General features: G+C 42.9%; 2 protein-coding genes across 3 annotated transcripts in view; both read left to right on the top strand.

Moving 5' to 3' along the window:
- LOC124006216 (pleckstrin homology-like domain family B member 3) overlaps positions 1–5,658 on the top strand; it is a 34,338-nt gene extending 28,680 nt beyond the window's left edge. For both annotated transcript variants that reach the window (XM_046316065.1, XM_046316066.1), the window contains exons 13-15: positions 6–213; positions 3,964–4,049; positions 4,276–5,658. In XM_046316065.1, coding sequence (XP_046172021.1) covers positions 6–213; positions 3,964–4,049; positions 4,276–4,410 — 429 coding nt within the window. In that variant the 3' untranslated portion in view covers positions 4,411–5,658. The remainder of the gene's footprint in view (positions 1–5; positions 214–3,963; positions 4,050–4,275) is intronic.
- A 4,667-nt stretch (positions 5,659–10,325) lies between these two features.
- LOC124004859 (sialoadhesin-like) lies at positions 10,326–18,421 on the top strand. Its single transcript, XM_046313688.1, has 7 exons — positions 10,326–11,063; positions 11,442–11,486; positions 11,848–11,946; positions 13,631–13,936; positions 14,029–14,292; positions 14,388–14,654; positions 18,357–18,421. The coding sequence occupies exons 3-7, from the start codon at positions 11,895–11,897 to the stop codon at positions 18,419–18,421; spliced, it is 954 nt and encodes a 317-aa protein (XP_046169644.1). The 5' UTR covers positions 10,326–11,063; positions 11,442–11,486; positions 11,848–11,894.
- Positions 18,422–19,926: the final 1,505 nt, after the last annotated feature.

The raw sequence follows: 19,926 nt of genomic DNA, 5'->3' as shown, positions 1-19,926 counted from the left end.
CTCAGCGCTCGCTACCTCTCTTCCTCTCTGCGAACTTTGACCTGCGGGCCCATGTGGAGTCGCTGGGTCATGGGGTGGCAGGGTGCATGGGCCTGCGTATGTCCCCGCGCCGCTGTGCCGGCTTCTTGACCAAGCGAGGCGGGCGGGTCAAGACCTGGAGGAGGAGGTGGTTCCTCTTCGATATGGACCACAGGCGGCTAGCCTACTACACAGGTGAGGGGGCTGAGAGAGAGAGACTGTGTGTGTGTTGGTTGTTGGTGTGTATAAGCCTAAATGCTAGGGCTGTTGCGGTGACCCTATTACCGCCACACCGGCAGTCATGAGTCATGACCGCAGTAGAATTCCACCTGACCGTTGAGTCACGGTAATCTCCTGTTATGCACTCTGAACATGCTTTGGTAGTACCCAACTTGCTAATGACCATCAGGTCCTAACAGCCTGATACTCAGTGCTCTATTGTCCCTCTAACCACTCTGACATCATGGCAAATGCCATCGAAAATCACATCAAACACTTATCATCAAAACAGCATCATGCTTTTAAAACTAACCTCACTGTGATGATCAATTTGAAGAAGGAAGTTCAACCGCAGTTTGAAACAATGTAAAACATAATCATTGTAGTTGTTCTTTCAAAACCTAACAAGGAAATGGACAGCTTTCTAAGATGAGGATTAGTTCAAAACATCCAGAGGCATATTATAGTTTATGCATCAAGGAAGCGGCGCAGGTCCTAATCCAGGCACTTGTCATCTCCCGTCTGGATTACTGCAACTCGCTGTTGGCTGGGCTCCCTGCCTGTGCCATTAAACCCCTACAACTCATCCAGAACGCCGCAGCCCGTCTGGTGTTCAACCTTCCCAAGTTCTCTCACGTCTCCCCGCTCCTCCGCTCTCTCCACTGGCTTCCAGTTGAAGCTCGCATCCGCTACAAGACCATGGTGCTTGCCTACGGAGCTGTGAGGGGAACGGCACCTCAGTACCTCCAGGCTCTGATCAGGCCCTACACCCAAACAAGGGCACTGCGTTCATCCACCTCTGGCCTGCTCGCCTCCCTACCACTGAGGAAGTACAGTTCCCGCTCAGCCCAGTCAAAACTGTTCGCTGCTCTGGCCCCCCAATGGTGGAACAAACTCCCTCACGACGCCAGGACAGCGGAGTCAATCACCACCTTCCGGAGACACCTGAAACCCCACCTCTTTAAGGAATACCTAGGATAGGATAAGTAATCCCTCTCACCCCCCTTTAAGATTTAGATGCACTATTGTAAAGTGACTGTTCCACTGGATGTCATAAGGTGAATGCACCAATTTGTAAGTCGCTCTGGATAAGAGCGTCTGCTAAATGACTTAAATGTAAATATCAAATCAAACTTTCTTTTTCACATGGACGAATACAAATTGTGTAGACCTTACCGTGAAATGCTTACTTACATGCCCGTAGCCAACAGTGCAGTTCAAGAAAGAGTTAAGAAAATATTTACCAAATTAACTAAAGTAAAAAATAATAAAAAGTAACACTATAAAATAACAATAAGGAGGCTATATACAGGGTGTAACGGTACCAAGTCAATGTGCGGGATTACAGGTTAGTTGAGGTCATTTGTACATGTAGGTAGGGGTGAAGTGACTATGCATAGATAATAAACAGCGAGTAGCATCAGTGTACAAAACTAATGGAGGGGGGGTGTCAATGTCAATAATCTGTCAATAATCTGGTGGCCATTTGGTTAATTTTTCAGCAGTCTTATGGCTTGGGGGTAGAAGCTGTTAAGGAGCCTTTTGGTCCTAGACTTGGTGCTCCGTTACCGCTTGCTGTGCGGAAGCAGAGAAACCAGTCTATGACTTGATTGACTGGTGTCTTTGAAAAATGTTTGGTCTTTCCTCTGACACCGCCTAGTATATAGGTCCTAGATGGCAGGAAGCTTGGCCCCAGTGATGTACTGGGCAGTATGCACTACCCTCTGTAGCGCTTTACGGCCAGATGCCGAGCAGTTAACATACCAGGCAGTGATGCAACTGGTCAGGATCCTCTCGATGGTGCAGCTGTATAACTTTTTGAGGATCTGGGGACCCATGCCAATTTGTTTCAGTCTCCCGAGGGGGAAAATATATTGCCGTGCCATCTTCACGACTGTCTTGTCATGCTTTGACAATGTTAGTGATGTGGACACCAAGGAACTTGAGGCTCTCAACCCACTCCACTACAGCCCCGTTGATGAGAATGAGGGTGTGCTCTGTCCTCCTTTTCATGTAGTCCACAATCATCTCCTTTGGCTTGATCACGTTGAGGGAGAGGTTGTTGCCCTGGCACCACACGGCCAGGTCTCTGATCTCCTCCCTATCGTCGTTGTCGGTGATCAGGCCTACCACTGTTGTGTCATCGGCAAACGTAATGATGGTTTTGGAGTCATGCCTGGCCATGCAGTCAGGGGGCTGAGCACGCACCCCTGAGGGGCCCCCATGTTGAGGATCAGCGTGGCATATGTGTTGTTACCTACCCTTACCACCTTAGGGTGGCCCGTCAGGAAGTCCAGGATCCAGTTGCAGAGGGAGGTGTTTAGTCCCAGGGTCCTTAGCTTAGTGATAAGCTTTGAGGGCACTATGGTGATGAAACGCTGAGCTGTAGTCAATTAATAGCATTCTCACATAGGTGTTCCTTTTGTCCAGGTGTGAAAGGGCAGTGTGGAGTGCAATAGATATTGCATCATCTGTGGATCTGTTGGGGCGGTATGCAAATTTGGGTGGGTCTAGGGTTTCTGGGATAAGGATGTTGATGTGAGCCATGACCAGCCTTTCAACGCACTTCATGGCTACAGACGTGAGTGTTATGGGTCAGTAGTCATTTAGGCAGGTTACCTTAGTGTTCTTGGGCACAGGCAGTATGGTGATCTGCTTGAAAAATGTTGGTGTTACAGACTCAGACAGGGAAAGGTTGAAAATGTCAGTGAAGACACTTGCCAGTTGGCCAGTGCATGCTTGGAGTACACATTCTGGTAATCCGTCTGGCCCTGCGGCCTTGTGAATATTGACCTGTTTTGTCTTACTCACATCAGATACGTAGAGCGTGATCACACAGTCGTCCGGGAACAGCTGATTCTCTCATGCATGATTCAGTGTTACTTGCCTCGAAGCGAGCATAGAAGTTATTTAGCTCGTCTGGTAGGCTTGTGTCATTGGGCAGCCTGTGGCTGTGCTTCCCAACTAAAGTTGCAAAACTCTGAATCTAGCATTATATTGGACCTGTTACGAAATGATCACTTTTACGCTCAACATAGCCACTTCATATGCCCACTCGCTCCGGAATGGGAAAAATATTATTTCTATTTTATTCAGATAAGTTCAATTATATTCTTCTTGCTATAAAATCTTATAATATAAAATAATGGCATAAGACTTAGAAGTATAACTTGTCAGCTCAATAAACAAGCCTAAATCCCATGGCCCTCAAACTCAAGTCAGTGCCACTGCATTTTTTTCATTGTTCCCCTCTAATTGGGACTGATTTAGACCTGGGACACCAGGTGTGTGCAATTAATTATCAGGTAGAACAGAAAACCAGCAGGCTCCGGACCTCGTTGGATAAGAGTTGAGTATCCCTGGCCTATGACATTGAGCTTAGCCAGATAACCTACAGTAGGCCAACTCATATTCTGTTCTTCTGAAATGGATTTATTGTGATGGTGTATATTCAATTGATTTATTATAATCCTTTTTCAATGTAGATGTTGCAAAGGCCTCACATCAGCGGCTTGTATGCGTGGAGGCCTGGAGATGCTAAATGTGTTTATGTTAATTGCCGGGTCAATTACTGTGAGACTGGCAGTCTTTTGCATGACAATAACCAGCTGACAATATGTAATGACCACAGCCCTACTAAATGCCTATGTGATTTGTGTCTGTCTGTCTCTCTCCCTCTCTTTCTTTCTCTCGTTCTCCCTCAAATTGACTATTGTTTACCTTTAGACTGTGATGAGAGGAAGCTGAAGGGGGTGATCTACTTCCAGGCTATAGAGGAAGTCTACTATGACCACCTGCGCACAGCCACTTCAGTGAGTCCTCATATACAGTATATTGTCACCATAGAGAGGGAACAATGTGCCCATGATATCACCACAACTGTTAAAGAGATGATCCATTCATGCATTCAATGCTTGAAACAAAATCCCCAAAATTATCGTTCTCCCACCATTCATCTCTCTCTCTCTCTCTCTCTCTCTCTCTCTCTCTCTCTCTCTCTCTCTCTCTCTCGCTCTCGCTCCTCTCTCTCTCTCTCAGTCTCCGCGGCCCAGCCTTACGTTCTGTGTGAAGACGTACGAGCGCCTCTTCTTCCTGGTGGCGCCCAGCGCCGAGGCCATGAGGATCTGGATGGACGTCATTGTCACAGCAACAGACGAGCACAGCCGCTACTGACCTTGACGTTACACCTGTCCCCTTTCCTGTGTCTGTCTGACCTCCGCCTTGGACTGAACCTCCATTCACCTGGCTGACCTGGCTAACCTGGCTACAGTTTCAGCAGTTTACATTATGTGGGGAAAACTGCAATCTTCAACCTCCACCCTCCAATGCGTGTAGGACCCAGCAAGACTGCCATTTTGCTGCCTGAACTTTACGTCATATGAGTGGTGGAGGTGAGGAGTGTTGAGCAGAACATAACGTTCAGGAAAGCTCTTCCTGAAGGAACTGACATTTGATTCTGGATAGTTTCTTAGGAGCTTTGATGACATGGGACTGAGTGGCAGACTGTTACAGGTTCTGTGTGGAACAAGAGACATTTGGAGGAGGGACAAGGCCATGGGAATATAAAGATGTGGAAGTGCAAGCTGGAGCAACCATTTAATGGTTGGTGTCTCTCTAGCAGCTGTGTATTAGCTCCCTCTTGTGGCCAGATTAAAGTATTGAAGTACTGCAGCTTCCATTGAAATATGCAGGTAACTGCCAAAATAATGGAAACACCAGCATATAGTGTGTCTTAATAGGTCGTTGTGCCACCACGAGCAAGAACAGCTTCAATGCACCTTGCTATGGATTCTGCAATGGTCTGGAATTCTATTGGGGGGATGCGACACCATTCTTTCCATAAGAAATTTGATAATTTTGTGTTTTGTTTGATGGTGGAAAACGCTGTCTCAGGCGCCGCTCCAGAATCTCTCATAAGTGTTCAATTGGCTTGAGATCTGGTGACTGAGTTGGCCACGGCATATGGCTTTACATCGTATTAATGCTCATCAAATCATTCAGTGACCCCTCATGCCCTGTGGATGGGGGCATTGTCATCTTATGGTGGCATAGCCATGGGAGACAAAATAATTGACAAAATGACCCTAAGCATGATGGGATATCAATTGTTTCATTAACTCAGGGACCACACCTGTGTGGAAGCACCTGCTTTCAACATACTTTGTTTCCCTCATTAACTCAAGTGTTTCCATTCTTTTGGCAGTTACCTGTACATGTATATCTGTTTTGAACATTGGTATATTTATCATCTGTCAAAAGGGCTGTTCAGAGTCAATCAAAACACTGACTGATCGTTCAGTTCTTAAAATGGATTGTTTTTTTTGTTTGTTTTTTACAATATCAACACAGAAATACTATGCTTATAAATATGTATTATTAATATTGTCATTATCATTATGATCATTAAAGGTTTTTCATACACTTTTGGTGAAAACCTTCCCTTACTGATTTGCGTACTTCATTGTCTACTTGAAAACAACTTTTTAATTATCATTTTTATTTTTATTATTTTAACTTTACTTTCCTGCCAGACAGCTATAGAGCTATACAAACTGGCACCCACAATTGTATATACAGTGGGGCAAAAAAGTATTTAGTCAGCCACCAATTGTGCAAGTTCTCCCACTTAAAAAGATGAGAGGCCTGTAATTTTCATCATAGGTACACTTCAACTATGACAGACAAAATGAGAATATATATTTGTTTAAAATCACATTGTAGGATTTTGAATGAATTTATTTGCAAATTATGGTGGAAAATAAGTATTTGGTCAATAACAAAAGTTTATCTAAAAACTTTGTTATGTACCCTTTGTTGGCAATGACAGAAGTCAAACGTTTTCTGTAAGTATTCACAAGGTTTTCACACACTGTTGCTGGTATTTTGGCCCATTCCTCCATGCAAATCTCCTCAAGAGCAGTGATGTTTTGGGGCTGTTGCTGGACAACACGGACTTTCAACTCCCTCCAAAGATTTTCTATGGGGTTGAGATCTGGAGACTGGCTAGGCCACTCCAGGACCTTGAAATCTTCTTACGAAGCAACTCCTTCGTTGCCCGGGCGGTGTGTTTCGGATCATTGTCATGCTGAAAGACCCAGCCACGTTTCATCTTCAATGCCCTTGCTGATGGAAGGAGGTTTTCACTCAAAATCTCACGATACATGGCCCCATTCATTCTTTCCTTTACACGGATCAGTCGTCCTGGTCCCTTTGCAGAAAAACAGCCCCAGAGCATGATGTTTCCACCCCCATGCTTCACAGTAGGTATGATGTTCTTTAGATGCAACTCAGCATTCTTTGTCCTCCAAACACGACGAGTTGAGTTTTTACCAAAAAGTTATATTTTGGTTTCATCTGACCATATGACATTCTCCCAATCTTCTTCTGGATCATCCAAATGCTCTCTAGCAAACTTCAGACGGGCCTGGACATGTACTGGCTTAAGCAGGGGGACACGTCTGGCACTGCAGGATTTGAGTCCCTGGCGGCGTAGTGTGTTACTGATGGTAGGCTTTGTTACTTTGGTCCCAGCTCTCTGCAGGTCATTCACTACCGGCTAAACGTCGATGACGTTAAATGCCTATTTTCTCTGTTCCGTCTGACTGCATAATCCACTGTCTCGTAGTTTGTGGTAACTAAATATCTAGTTTTTCTTTTCTACTTGGCTTACTGTTTCCCTGAGTTCTAGACACAAGCCATAATCATTCCTTCTCATGATTTCACTTTAGCTCTTTTAAATCATTCATGTAAAAAAAAAAGATAATGTTTCTGTGTTTTTTGCTGTCCATTCTTCGGTCTAAACTGTTTATTTCAGATGCTCTGTGCCAAAACCAAAAGGTTGGCAGTGTTGATGCCTCCAATTATAGAGGCTCTGAGTGGGTCTTGTGTGCTCATTCCATGCAGATTTACACTGGAGTCTACATGTTAATCATTCCTCACTCGTCCATGTAAAGGAACATGGACTAGAGGTTTCGGGAATACAGTGTTAGAGACAGTGTTAAAGATTGTGCTGGGGACTTGCTTGAGAAGGACTGCACCACTATCCCAAACTTCCCTTATCCCCGTTCCTACCTATCCCAGTATTACCTCAACCTTGAATAAGACTACAGTCTTCCGCCTGTATTTTCTTAAAGCATCAATATTGGTGTTAAAGGTACATGATTACTATTTTCAACAGTTCTGTGTTTTTATTACCGGTGGTTGAGCCTCCTTACGGTGTTCACATGTTGATGCAGCTGGTTTATTAATAAGTTGGAGAAATGATCAATAAGGTGGAGAAAAGAGTGCTTCATTTCGTGTCACTAAATTTAGGAATACTAAAGCAACTAGCATGAGGTGTGATATGAATGGCATATTAAGCCCCATCATCATTTAACGATTATGCTATTCTCTATATAAATCAGTTACAGTGTCTGTGGATTTGGTAGCTAACAAAGTAACTTAAACATCTCCCTGTAATTTTCATCAGTTCCATCCATAATATGTGGAGTGGTCAGAGTCTACAAACATACCAAGTCAAATTAAATTACGTACTTACCTAAGACCTTGTATTTCATGGAAATCTTTTTAAATGTGTAAATAAGTATATATATATATATGTGTGTGTTTCATATACTAGCAGATTATCCAGAGGACTGAAGGTATGTCGGTAGCACTGTAGTTTACAGTACAGAAATACTTTGGAATTACCTAGAAATTACATGGTAATAATTGTTTGTTTCTGGTAATTGTTTGTCCATGTTTTAATGACAGTAATAGGTAATTTATTGTAATGACCTAGAAATAACCATTTTAATATTGTTAAACAATCTTTGTTCTTGATTTCATTGTGCTCTAAATATTGTATTATGTGAGGCACTTATTGCAACAAAGGGCCAGGTCAGCAGATTATACATACGCCATCTCCAAAGTGACCTCTAGTTATGAGGTCATACAGGTGAGAGCACTCTTTAGGCTAGTATTTGTGATCATTGGCATACATAAAATCACAATAGTTTTCACACTTTTGGAAATGTGTATACAAGGAATATTTATTTTACCATATAACGTGTGTGTGTGTGTGTGTGTGTGTGTGTGTGTGTGTGTGTGTGTGTGTGTGTGTGTGTGTGTGTGTGTGTGTGTGTGTGTGTGTGTGTGTGTGTGTGTGTGTGTGTGTGTGTGTGTGTGTGTGAACATGCATGTGTTTGTGATGTATGTCAGAGGACAGAGTGTGGCAGCAGAGAAGCACACAGAGAGACCAGTGGTAGTGATATGTGAACGCTGCAGAGGGGACAGAGGCAGTAACACCATGAGCGTAACTCTGGATTCGCGGTTTCAGGCTCTACCTGAGAGACGTGAATACAGGGAACGTGGTCGTCGACCTCATCAGAATTGTTTTAATCTATCAGATGCATGTAAATAACAAGCTTAAATCAAGCATTTCACTTTGTCATCTCCCAAAATGTTGGTTTTACCATCAATTTCAAATCAAATTTATTTATATAGCCCTTTGTCTCAGCTGATATCTCAAAGTTCATCTATATTTGATTTTATTGCACCTGTTCAAATATTCATTTTGTAATCATATCATATTCAGGTAGTCCTGGGGCATTCATTTCTTGATGATGATTAGGATGATGATGGTTAATTAGTTAATTGTACTAGATAGTTCTTCACTTGTGGTCCTATGCAGCTCAGTTGGTACAGCATGGCACCAGGATAGTGGGTTTGGTTCCTGGGACAAACCGTATGTAAAATGTATGCACACATGACAGTAATTAGGGATGCACTTCTTTAGGCTAGTTGGTACAGCATTAGTGACATCCCACACATGGGGGAGACGGGATGTCATTAGAACCTAAAAAATATTTTCACATGACACTCCCCTTTGCTTTACCCTCCCCGCATGAATTCTGTTCTAACTCGCCCTGGTCAACTATAAGTGCTGTTATTTTGTGAAGTGGAAACATCTCGGAGCAACAACGGCTCAGCCACAAGGTGGTAGGCCACACAAGCTCACAGAACGGGACGGCAGAGTGCTGAAGCACGTAGTGTGTAAAAACGTTTGTCCTTGGTTGCAACACTCACTACCAAGTTCCAAACTACCTCTGGAAGCAACGTGAGCACAGGGTTTCTATGGCTGAGCAGCAGCACACAAGTCTAATATCACAATGCGCAAAGCCAAGTGTTGGCTGAAGTGGTGTAAAGCTCGGCGTGGAAACGCATTCTCTGGAGTGATGAATCAAGCTTCATCATCTGACAGTCCGACGGACGAATCTGGGTTTAGCATAAGCCAGGAGAATGCTACATGACCCATTGCATAGTGCCACATGTAAAGTTTGGTGGAGGAATAATGGTTTGGGGCTGTTTTTCATGGTTCGGGCTAGGCCCCTTAGTTGCATTGAAGGGAAATCGTAAAGCTACAGCATACAATGCCAATCTAGACGATTCTGTTCAACTTTGTGGCAACAGTTTGGGGAAGGCCCTTTCCTGCTTCAGTATGACAATGACCCCGTGCACAAATCTGTTAATGCAGTATGCTAATTGGAGTGTGTCCATGGTTCTGGGATAATGGTGTTGATGTGAGCCATGACAAGCCTTTGAAAGCATTTCATGACTACAAATGTGAGTGCTATAGGGCGATAATCATTTAGACAGGTTACCTTGGCGTTCTTGTAGGTATTACAGACTGGTCAGGGAGAGATTGATAATGTCAGTGAAGATACCTGCCAGCTAAATGGCTATTATTCAACGACAATCATGTTCTTGGAAATTGCATTTCCATGTATTTGAATTTGTTTAACACTTTGTTTGGTTACTATATGATTCCATGTGTTATTTCATAGTTTTGATGTCTTCACTATTATTCTACATTGTAGAAAATAGTAAAAATAAATAATAATAATAATAATATATGCCATTTAGCAGACGCTTTTATCCAAAGCGACTTACAGTCATGTGTGCAATAAAGAAAAACTCTTGAATGGGTAGGTGTGTCCAAACTTTTGATAGTTACTATATATATATATTTATATGTATGTATATGTATATTACATTATATATTATGTATATTATATATATATATATGATGCATATTATCTCAACAGTGAAGGGTTAATATATTGTGCAGAGTAACATTAACACAAATTCATCATCAAAGAGACTTTTATTAATTTCTTCATGTAATTTCTCTCTTTCTAAGCCCTTTGAATTGTACGTTTAGGATATCCACATTAAAGTTTGCTTTTACTTCTTCTTTGAATGGCGACCCATTGAGTAGTAACTATGGAAAGTAACAAGTTATGCAACAAACGTGTCATTTCCTTCAGCCACAGATGTCTTGAGCAGTTATTGCCCCATTAAACTGGAACTCGCTGTAAAAATAGACTTGGAACTATATCCTTACATTTGTGGATTTAAATCTCTGGATGAATTACTGTTGGCTGTATTCCTTTAAAATAAAAACATGTTTAAAAAAGAGAAATAAAGAGAAATATTGCAAGGGGCTGTAGCTTTCTGTGTAATTTACAAGTCACTGGGTTATATGTCTGCTTGTATTTCATCTGGAATCAGAGGATGTTGCCTTCCTTGTGAAGCTTGATATATTTCACTAGTAACTGTGATTGAAAAGAAAATCTGATGATCATTTGATACTACAGATGGAGGCTATCACTTGCGGGTTGACTCTTATTCAACGAAGGAAAATTCTGTGTCTTGCAAACAGCAGTGCCACTTCTTCTGAATGTCTGCAGTGACAGGCAGCTAGACAACAGACACCCCATCAGGTGGCATTTATATAGCCTGAATTGTGCATTGGATTTGAACAGATGACCATCGCGTGAATACTGGTAAGAGGTCGAAGACACTATTTCTGTTTGTACTATTTCTGTTATGGTAATTCATGTGACTGTCCCAATTTTGTAATGTGGAGAAGCATTTTAAATTTTATGTACATGTGTCCCTATTTTCGGATGAGTTGGATTTGGGAACACATTTCAGATATTGATAGCATCTAATTAAAATCTAATTGTAGATATTGTCAAGTTCAACAAGACTACACTTTCTTTAGTGGGTCAGGTGTAGGCTACATCTAGATTAACACAAATATCAACCGTATCAGCTCACAGCTCTGGACGCTTCATTCATTTGTATTGGTCAGTGTTTTCAATGGAAATGAATCTACCACCAAAATATGAACCTGTTTGACTTCATTATGCTTCATTTAGGTTTTTATACTTACTCAGAATCAACACAGCTTCATTGGCTTCAAGGTATAATGAAATAACGTATTTTTTAATTCTATATTTATGTGAGAAATATGTTCATATTACTATGATTCAAATCTCATCATGATACAAATGTTTGTAGTGTAGCCAACATGTCCAATTAAAAAGCAAGAAAACTCAGACTGTCTTGTGGAGAATAGGGTCAATGTTGTTTCAGTTCCCTACAATCAGAATCTGTTTGGAATCATTCTATTAATGACAAATCAAAACAAAAATGTCAACATTTGATGTGTTTGACTTTATTTAAAAGTTATTTTCACTGTTGGTTTCATGTTTTTTTAAATAAGACAATGTAATGAAGTGTGTCTGCTGCCTCTGTACTGAACTTGTATGTCTGTCTGTCCAGACAGTGTTAAAAAGCAGGTCATCTGGCCCTTTCTGATACAGAGAATCATGCACATCACAGGAGCTGAAAGACTCATCCTCATTGGTGGTCTGCTGCAAGGTGGGTTGCTGTGGGAAAGGCTGGGTCTGATGCACTGCTTTCTAGCATCTCCCATTGCACTTTACCATTTACATTTGATAGGTTATAGCTATAGGTAGGTTGTAGCTAGGTAGATAGGTTGTAGCTAGGTTGTAGCTAGGTTCCCATCCAATTGGTGACAGATTTTGATGTGAATATTTAAAAGTCTGCATGAAGAAAATATGAGCTGCAATGCGATGGAAACACTATGAACTTTAGATTTAGATTTGGTACATGGAAATTTAAGCGAAAATGTACATTTTGTGTGCACTATGTCATCATGCACTGAATTTTATCCCCAAGTACTCCATTTGGTGGAAACACCAATGGTGGGAAAATGCATATATTGTCTTTATCGGATTTTATAATATTCGAATGAAAATCTGTCGTCAATTGGATGTAAACCTAGCTACTGCCATCATGATGCTTTGTTGTTATACGATATGACTTTACTCGCATAAAAACTGGATGGAAACATGATTAGTGTTCTGATCCTTATTAAAAGCCCAGCGCAGTCAACATTCAGTTTGTCCTGTGTTTAGTATCATATTTATACAACAGCTGATGAAACTAACACTGTAATAATGTGATTGGTGTTATTTCCCGATAGTGGCTGGTTGAAATACAGGACCTTCTAATCAGCAGGTTGTGCATGGGTGGAGTTTTGTCTTGCCTAGTGACATCACCAGGGGGGTAAAGTGAATAGACAAATTCAAAGAGTGTTTCAAACCTCTCTGCCAATAACTTAGTTTTAAGGTTACATATCCCTTCTCTGCTCAGGTGGATTGAGCCACATTGTGGTTAATGCACCATTATGTGCCCTTTCCCACTCCCAGACAGTCCTAACACAATTCTTGCTTGAGAAATAAAAAAAATAAAAAATAACTTTAAAAACTTGTTTTTTTAAAAAACTATTACAGGAAGTTGCTTTATTGTTACCCAGAAATAGTTTGCTATTGAGATAAAAACGTTTGCACAGGGCCTTTAAAAGGATAGTTCATACAATCCATGTCTACTAGTATTGCTACATCCCCCCAAAATGCTAGCCAGATTATTCTGGACATCGCTAAATAACTAGCCAGCATATTTTTTTTATGTTTGTAGGAAAAAACAACACCCTAGTGAAGTTGAAAATAACCTAACACCCAGTCTAATATTTTGCTGTGTGTATTTCAGGTGTTCTGTGCCTCGACTTTGCAGCGCTGATGCCTCAGAGTATAAAGGCTCTGAGTGGATCTTGTGTGGACATTCCCTGCTCATTTACACTGCGATTAGGATTTGAGTTGTTCCTCACAACTTCATGTAAAGGAATATGGAGGAAAGGGTGGCCAGGAGTACAGGTGTTTGATTCTAGTCTCACAGGGACAGGCTTAAACACCATTCAAGGGAATCTAACTGGGAACATGCAGCAGAAGGAATGTACCACAATCCTGAATGATTTACCTTCTTTCAATGACTACTTTTCATTTAGAATTGAATGTGACAATTATCTGAAATATAATTTTCCAGAATTTGTCACAATGTATGTAAAAGGTAGAGTATCATTAGAATATGCTAGTTTTGTGTTGTGTGTGTTGTGTTGTGTTCATTTTAAGTTGCAGGTTTGAACCCTGCTGTATTTAATGCACTGCTCATGTAATATAGTTTTTTTTTTTTACTCCCTCAGAAAATCCATCCCAACCCACTCTAAGTCCAGCAACAGTACATGTGATGGAGGGGACCTCAGTGAGTCTGATCTGCTCTGCTGCAGCCCCCTGTCCCTCACTCCCTCCAACTCTGACATGGACCCCCACACTGAGTGACAGTGTGGAGGATTTGCAGGTGACTCCGAATCGAGTCATAACTTCTATCCTGAACTTTACCGCTTCACATGTCCACCATGGAGAGAAGATCTCCTGCACTGCGCTGTACAAACGACAAGCTGGCAAGAGTGATAAATCATCCAAAACTGATCTGACAGTCGCTGTTCTTTGTAAGTTGATTCATGCATGGTAAGTTTGATTCATGTATGGTATGTTAATCATTTCTAGAGAATTTGACAACTTTCTGTGCACTCTCCCTCAGACTCTCCCAAGAACACCTCAGTGTCAGTCAGTCCCTCTGATTCAGTGGTAGAGGGCAGCTCTGTGACTCTGACTTGCAGCAGCAATGCTAACCCAGCAGTGGGGCGCTACAACTGGTACAGAGTTATTGGAGAGCAGGTTTCAACAGTGAGGGCTAGCAGAATGCTAACTGTCCAGGTACCAGCAGATGACAGTTATTTCTACTGTGAAGCCATCAATGACCATGGAACCGAGAAGTCATCTGTCATTCAACTAGATGGAATGTGTATGTACACAATGAAAACAAATATGAACAATAGTTTCAACTATACACAGTATCATAACACACACTAATTTGAATCTATTGTTTCTTTCCCCCAGACCCTCCCAAGAACACCTCACTGTCAGTCAGTCCCTCTGGTTCATTGGTAGAGGGCAGCTCTGTGACCCTGACCTGCAACAGCAATGCCAACCCTGCAGTGAAGAACTACACCTGGTACAAAATCAATGGGACTGAGGCTGTCCTTTTAGGATCTGGAGAGAGCTTCACCTTAGACAGTAAAGCAAGTGATAGCGGGGAGTACTGCTGTGAAGCACTGCATGCACTCGGTAAAGAAAAAGCCACAGTTGTTCAGCTGGATATTCAATGTAAGTTATATACATTATACTTTTGCAGTGGTATGGTCAGGGATGGAACTTAAAGATATTGGGCACTGGCCAGCCAGGATAGAAGACTGCAATTTTTACTGGCCTGGGTCCAAAATAAATATGCAATATTTGAAAAGACAAAATGTCACTAGCTGCTGGGCTAGTCGGGCACATTTTCTATTAGCCCGGTCTGAAAAGTACTAGCCACGGGTTAGCGGGCTAGCTTAATTTCTATCCCTGGGTATAATACAGTATATTGCCTAGTGTAGGAACAGAAACATCAAGATGCTGCTAACACTTTACCATATGGCTACATTAATTGGCATCAACTAATGTATCATTCAATGGTGTCAATGCATTTGTTAATCATTTACTAATGGTAAAGAAACACAACATATTTTAGTCATAATTTTGAAATGCTACATGTAGAGCCTTTCAGTTCATATACAGTTGAAGTCGGAAGTTTACATACACCTTAGCCAAATACATTTAAACTCAGTTTTTCACAATTCCTGACATTTGATCCTAGTAAAAAATGCCCTGTCTTAGGTCAGTTAGGATCACCACTTTATTTTAAGAATGTGAAATGTCAGAATAATAGAGTAGAGAGAATAATTTATTTCAGCTTTTCTTTCTTTCTTCACATTCCCAGTGGGTCAGAATTTTACACACACTCAATTAGTATTTTGTAGCATTGCCTTTAAATGGTTTAACTTGCGTAGCCTTCCACAAGCTTCCCACAATAAGTTGGGTGAATTTTGGCCCATTCCTCCTGACAAAGCTGGTGTAACTGAGTCAGGTTTGTAGGCCTCCTCGCTCACATACTGTAACGGCGTTCGTCTGTTGAAAGAAGAGAGTCGGACCGAAATGCAGCGTGTAGGTTACTCATGACTTTAATGAAAATAAATTGCGGTACATGAAATAACTGAATACTAAATACAAAAACAACAGAACGGAACGTGAAACTAATTACAGCCTATCTGGTGACTACAACACAGAGACAGGAACAAACACCCACGAAATACAAAGCGAAAGTCAGGCTGCCTAAATACGGTTCCCAATCAAAGACAACGACAAGCACCTGACTCTGATTGAGAATCGCCTCAGGCGGCCAAGCCTAACAACACCCCTAATCAGCCGCGATCCCAAATAATACAAACCCCAATACGAATACAACATATAAACCCATGTCACACCCTGGCCTACCCAAACATATAACAAGAACACAAAATACAATGACCAAGGCGTGACAGAACCCCCCCCCCCCTAAGGTGCGGGCTCCCGGACGCACCTCAAGAGCATAGGGAGGGTCCAGGTGGGCTTCTGTCCATGGTGGCGGTTCTGGCTCGGGACGTGGACCCCACTCCATTAATGTCCTTGTTCCTCCCCTTCGCGTCCTGGGATAATCCACCTTCTCCGCCGACCATGGCCTAATAGTCCTCACCCAGATCCCCACATAACTGAGGGGCAGCTCGGGACAGAGGGGCAGCTCGGGACAGAGGGGCAGCTCGGGACAGAGGGGCAGCTCGGGACAGAGGGGCAGCTCGGGACAGAGGGGCAGCTCGGGACAGAGGGGCAGCTCGGGACAGAGGAGCTGCTCAGGACAGAGGGGTAGCTCGGGACAGAAGCAGCCCGGGACTGAGGGGAAGCCCAGTACTGAGATGAAGCTCAGGCAGGTAGTAGGCTCCGGTAAATCCTGGCTTGCTGGCGGAACTGGAAGATTCAGGTTGACAAGCAGATCTGGAAGAGACTGGTTGTCTGGCAGATCTGGAAGAGACTGGTTGTTTGGCAGATCTGGAAGAGACTGGTTGTCTGGCGGCGCTGGGCAGACTGGGAGCACTGGCGGCGCTGGGCAGACTGGGAGCACTGGCGGCGCTGAGCAGACTGGGAGCACTGGCGGCGCTGGGCAGACTGGGAGCACTGGCGGCGCTGGGCAGACGGGAGACTCCGACAGCGCAGGAGAGGAGAAAAGCGCTGGCTGCGCTGAACAGGTGAGGCACACTGGAGGCCTGGTGCGTGGTGCTGGAACTGGTGGTACTGGATCGAGGACACGCACAGGAAGCCTGGTGCGGGGAGCTGCTACCGGAGGACTGGTGTGTAGAGGTGGCTCTGGATAGACCGGACCGTGCAGGCGCACAGGAGCTCTTGAGCACAGAGCCTGCCCAAGCTTACCTGGCTCGATGCCCACTCTAGCCCGGCCAATAGGAAGGGCTGGTATGTGTCGCACCTGGCTCTGCACCCGCACTGGAAACACTGTGCGCTCCATAGCATAACACGGTGCCTGCCCGGTCTCTCTAGCCCAACGGTGAGCACAGGGCGTATGCGCTGGTCTCCCACCTGGCATAACTATTCTCCCTTCTAGCCACCCCCCAATAATTTTTTGGGGCTGCTTTTCCGGCTTCCAACCGCGTCGCCGTGCTGCCTCATCATACCAGCGCCTCTCCGCTTTATCCGCATCTATTTCTTCCTTGGGACGGCGATATTCTCCAGGCTGAGCCCAAGGTCCTTTACCGTCTAATTCCTCCTCCCATGTCCAATTCTCCAAGTGGTGCAGCCTCTCCCACAGCAACTGCTCTTCACGATTAACAGGGAGAGTTGGCTCATATCTGAACCCTGACTCAGCCACTCTCTCTCTGCGCCCTCCCCCAATAAATAATTGGGGGTTACTTTCGGTTTTCGCTCTGCGTCGCTGTGTTTTCCTTTTTGACTCCATTAGCCTGTAGCCCTCTTCGCACTGCTGAAGCGAATCCCAGGCGGGCGCCTGCACTCTCTCTGGGTCGGCCGCCCACCTGTCGATTTCTTCCCACGTCGTATACTCCATGCCTTTACCTTCCATAACGTCCTCCTTTAGCTCCTGCCAGTTATCTACGTCATTGCCAGTTACACGCTGCTCGGTCCGTGAGAGGTGGGTGTTTCTGTAATGACGTTCGTCTGTTGAAAGAAGAGAGTCGGACCGAAATGCAGCGTGTAGGTTACTCATGACTTTAATGAAAATAAATCGCGGTACATGAAATAACTGAATACTAAATACAAAAACAACAGAACGGAACGTGAAACTAATTACAGCCTATCTGGTGACTACAACACAGAGACAGGAACAAACACCCACGAAATACAAAGCGAAAGTCAGGCTGCCTAAATACGGTTCCCAATCAGAGACAACGACAAGCACCTGACTCTGATTGAGAATCGCCTCAGGTGGCCAAGCCTAACAACACCCCTAATCAGCCGCGATCCCAAATAATACAAACCCCAATACGAATACAACATATAAACCCATGTCACACCCTGGCCTACCCAAACATATAACAAGAACACAAAATACAATGACCAAGGTGTGACACATACGCTTTTTCAGTTCTGAGGTCAGGGCTATTGGGACACCTGTTGACAACTTCCGGTGAAATTGTAGGGCGCGCAATTCAATTAAATAATCATAAAAATGATGGATATGAAACATTTAGGTACATAGAAGTGTATTATATCGGTTAAAAGCTTAAATTCTTGTTAATCATCAATGACCATGGAACCAAGAACTCATCTGTCATTCAACAAAATATGAGCGTCTGCTAAATGACTTAAATGTAAATGTAAATGTACACAATGAAACCAAATATGAACAATAGTTTCAACTATAGACAGTATCATAACACACACTAAATTGACTCTTGACATACAATATCTATTGTTTCTTTCCCCCAGCCCCTCCCAAGAACACCTCAGTGTCAGTCAGTCCCTCTGGTTCAGTAGTAGGGGCAGCTCTTTGACCCTGACCTGCAGCAGCAATGCCAACCCACCAGTGAAGACCTACACCTGGTACAGAGTCAATGAGAGCAAGATGGTCCCAATGGAGTCTAGATCTCCATCTCTGGTTCTGCAGGATATCAGCGAGAGTGGACTGTTCTGCTGTGAAGCACAAAATAGCTATGGCAAAGATAGGTCCAACATCTTTGTGTATTTTCACCATTGCCCCTCCACAACTACAGGTAGGCCTCTACTGCTGTAACAATGAAATTGTGCTTCATTTCCATCATAGATTTAACAGATTGTTGTGTATAATTAACCAATTAATGAAAATGAAATTAATGAAATTTTAAGCAATTCTACAATTTAACGATTATGCTATTACCTGTATAAATTTGTTATAAAGACTATTGGTAAACATACAAAAAGTATAGAGAGAGTGGATTTGGTAACTAACAAAGTAACTCAAACATGTCTTGTAGCACAAACATCAGTTCCATCCATAATCTGTGGCGTGGTCTTTGTCCTGTGGATTCTAACAGTCATCTTCGGAGTCTATAAATATATCAGGTAAAATGGATATACTGTAATTGCTAAGCAAGTAGAATTTTGTATTTCATTATTTCAAGGACATTCTTCAGAAATAGTCTTTCATATAATCTTGGTTAACCCAGAATTTAAATCTAGCGTCATTTGGTTATTGGTAGTCTGTCAATGAGAGATTAATATATCGATATGGTAATATATCACTTTCAATATTTCCGATCTAATCTTTGTCTCCATCTCTATTCACGATCAGATTATCCAGAGGATTGAAGGTCGGTCGGTAGCACTTTATCTCACAGTACAGAAAATACTTTGGAATTACCTAGAAAATACATAATAATACTTGGTAATTTCTTGTTGTGTTACAAGTTATGAAGACAGTAATAGGTAACTTATTGTAATTACCTGGAAATAACATGGTAATCGTCTTGTGATTTATTTTTATTGTGCTTTTGCTAATAAATACTGTATTATGTGAGGCACTTACTGTGTGACATGTCCCCATGTCTGCTAACAGGCAGTAGGTGACACATACGCCACACTACAGATCTCAAACGTGACCTCTACTTATGAGGTCATACAGGTGAGAGCACTCTTTAGGCTAGTATTAGTGATTTGCATGCAAAAAAATCCCTGCAATTCTAGCACCTTTGGAATTGTGTATACAAGTAACATTTATTTGACCACACATAACATATATGTGTGTGTGTGTGTGTGTGTGTGTGTGTGTGTGTGTGTGTGTGTGTGTGTGTGTGTGTGTGTGTGTGTGTGTGTGTGTGTGTGTGTGTGTGTGTGTGTGTGTGTGTGTGTGTGTGTGTGTGTGTGTGTGTGTGTGTGTGTGTGAACATGCATGTGTTTGTGATGTATGTCAGAGGACAGAGTATGGCAGCAGAGAAGCACACAGAGAGACCAGTGGTAGTGATATGTGAACGCTGCAGAGGGGACAGAGGCAGTAACACCATGAGCGTAACTCTGGATTTGC

This window comes from Oncorhynchus gorbuscha, linkage group LG19 (assembly GCF_021184085.1).
Source record: "Oncorhynchus gorbuscha isolate QuinsamMale2020 ecotype Even-year linkage group LG19, OgorEven_v1.0, whole genome shotgun sequence".
Lineage (NCBI taxonomy): Eukaryota > Metazoa > Chordata > Actinopteri > Salmoniformes > Salmonidae > Oncorhynchus > Oncorhynchus gorbuscha.
Note: the sequence above shows the minus strand (reverse complement) of the source record. Positions and strands in the feature narration are given on the sequence as shown.

Excerpts from the sequence above, each read along its gene's own strand:
- LOC124004859 (XM_046313688.1), top strand. The coding sequence starts at position 11,895 with ATGCACATCACAGGAGCTGAAAGACTCATCCTCATTGGTGGTCTGCTG. Across the intron at positions 13,937-14,028 it reads TCTGACAGTCGCTGTTCTTT|ACTCTCCCAAGAACACCTCA; the intron begins GTAAGTTGATTC and ends ACTCTCCCTCAG. Across the intron at positions 14,293-14,387 it reads CATTCAACTAGATGGAATGT|ACCCTCCCAAGAACACCTCA; the intron begins GTATGTACACAA and ends TCTTTCCCCCAG.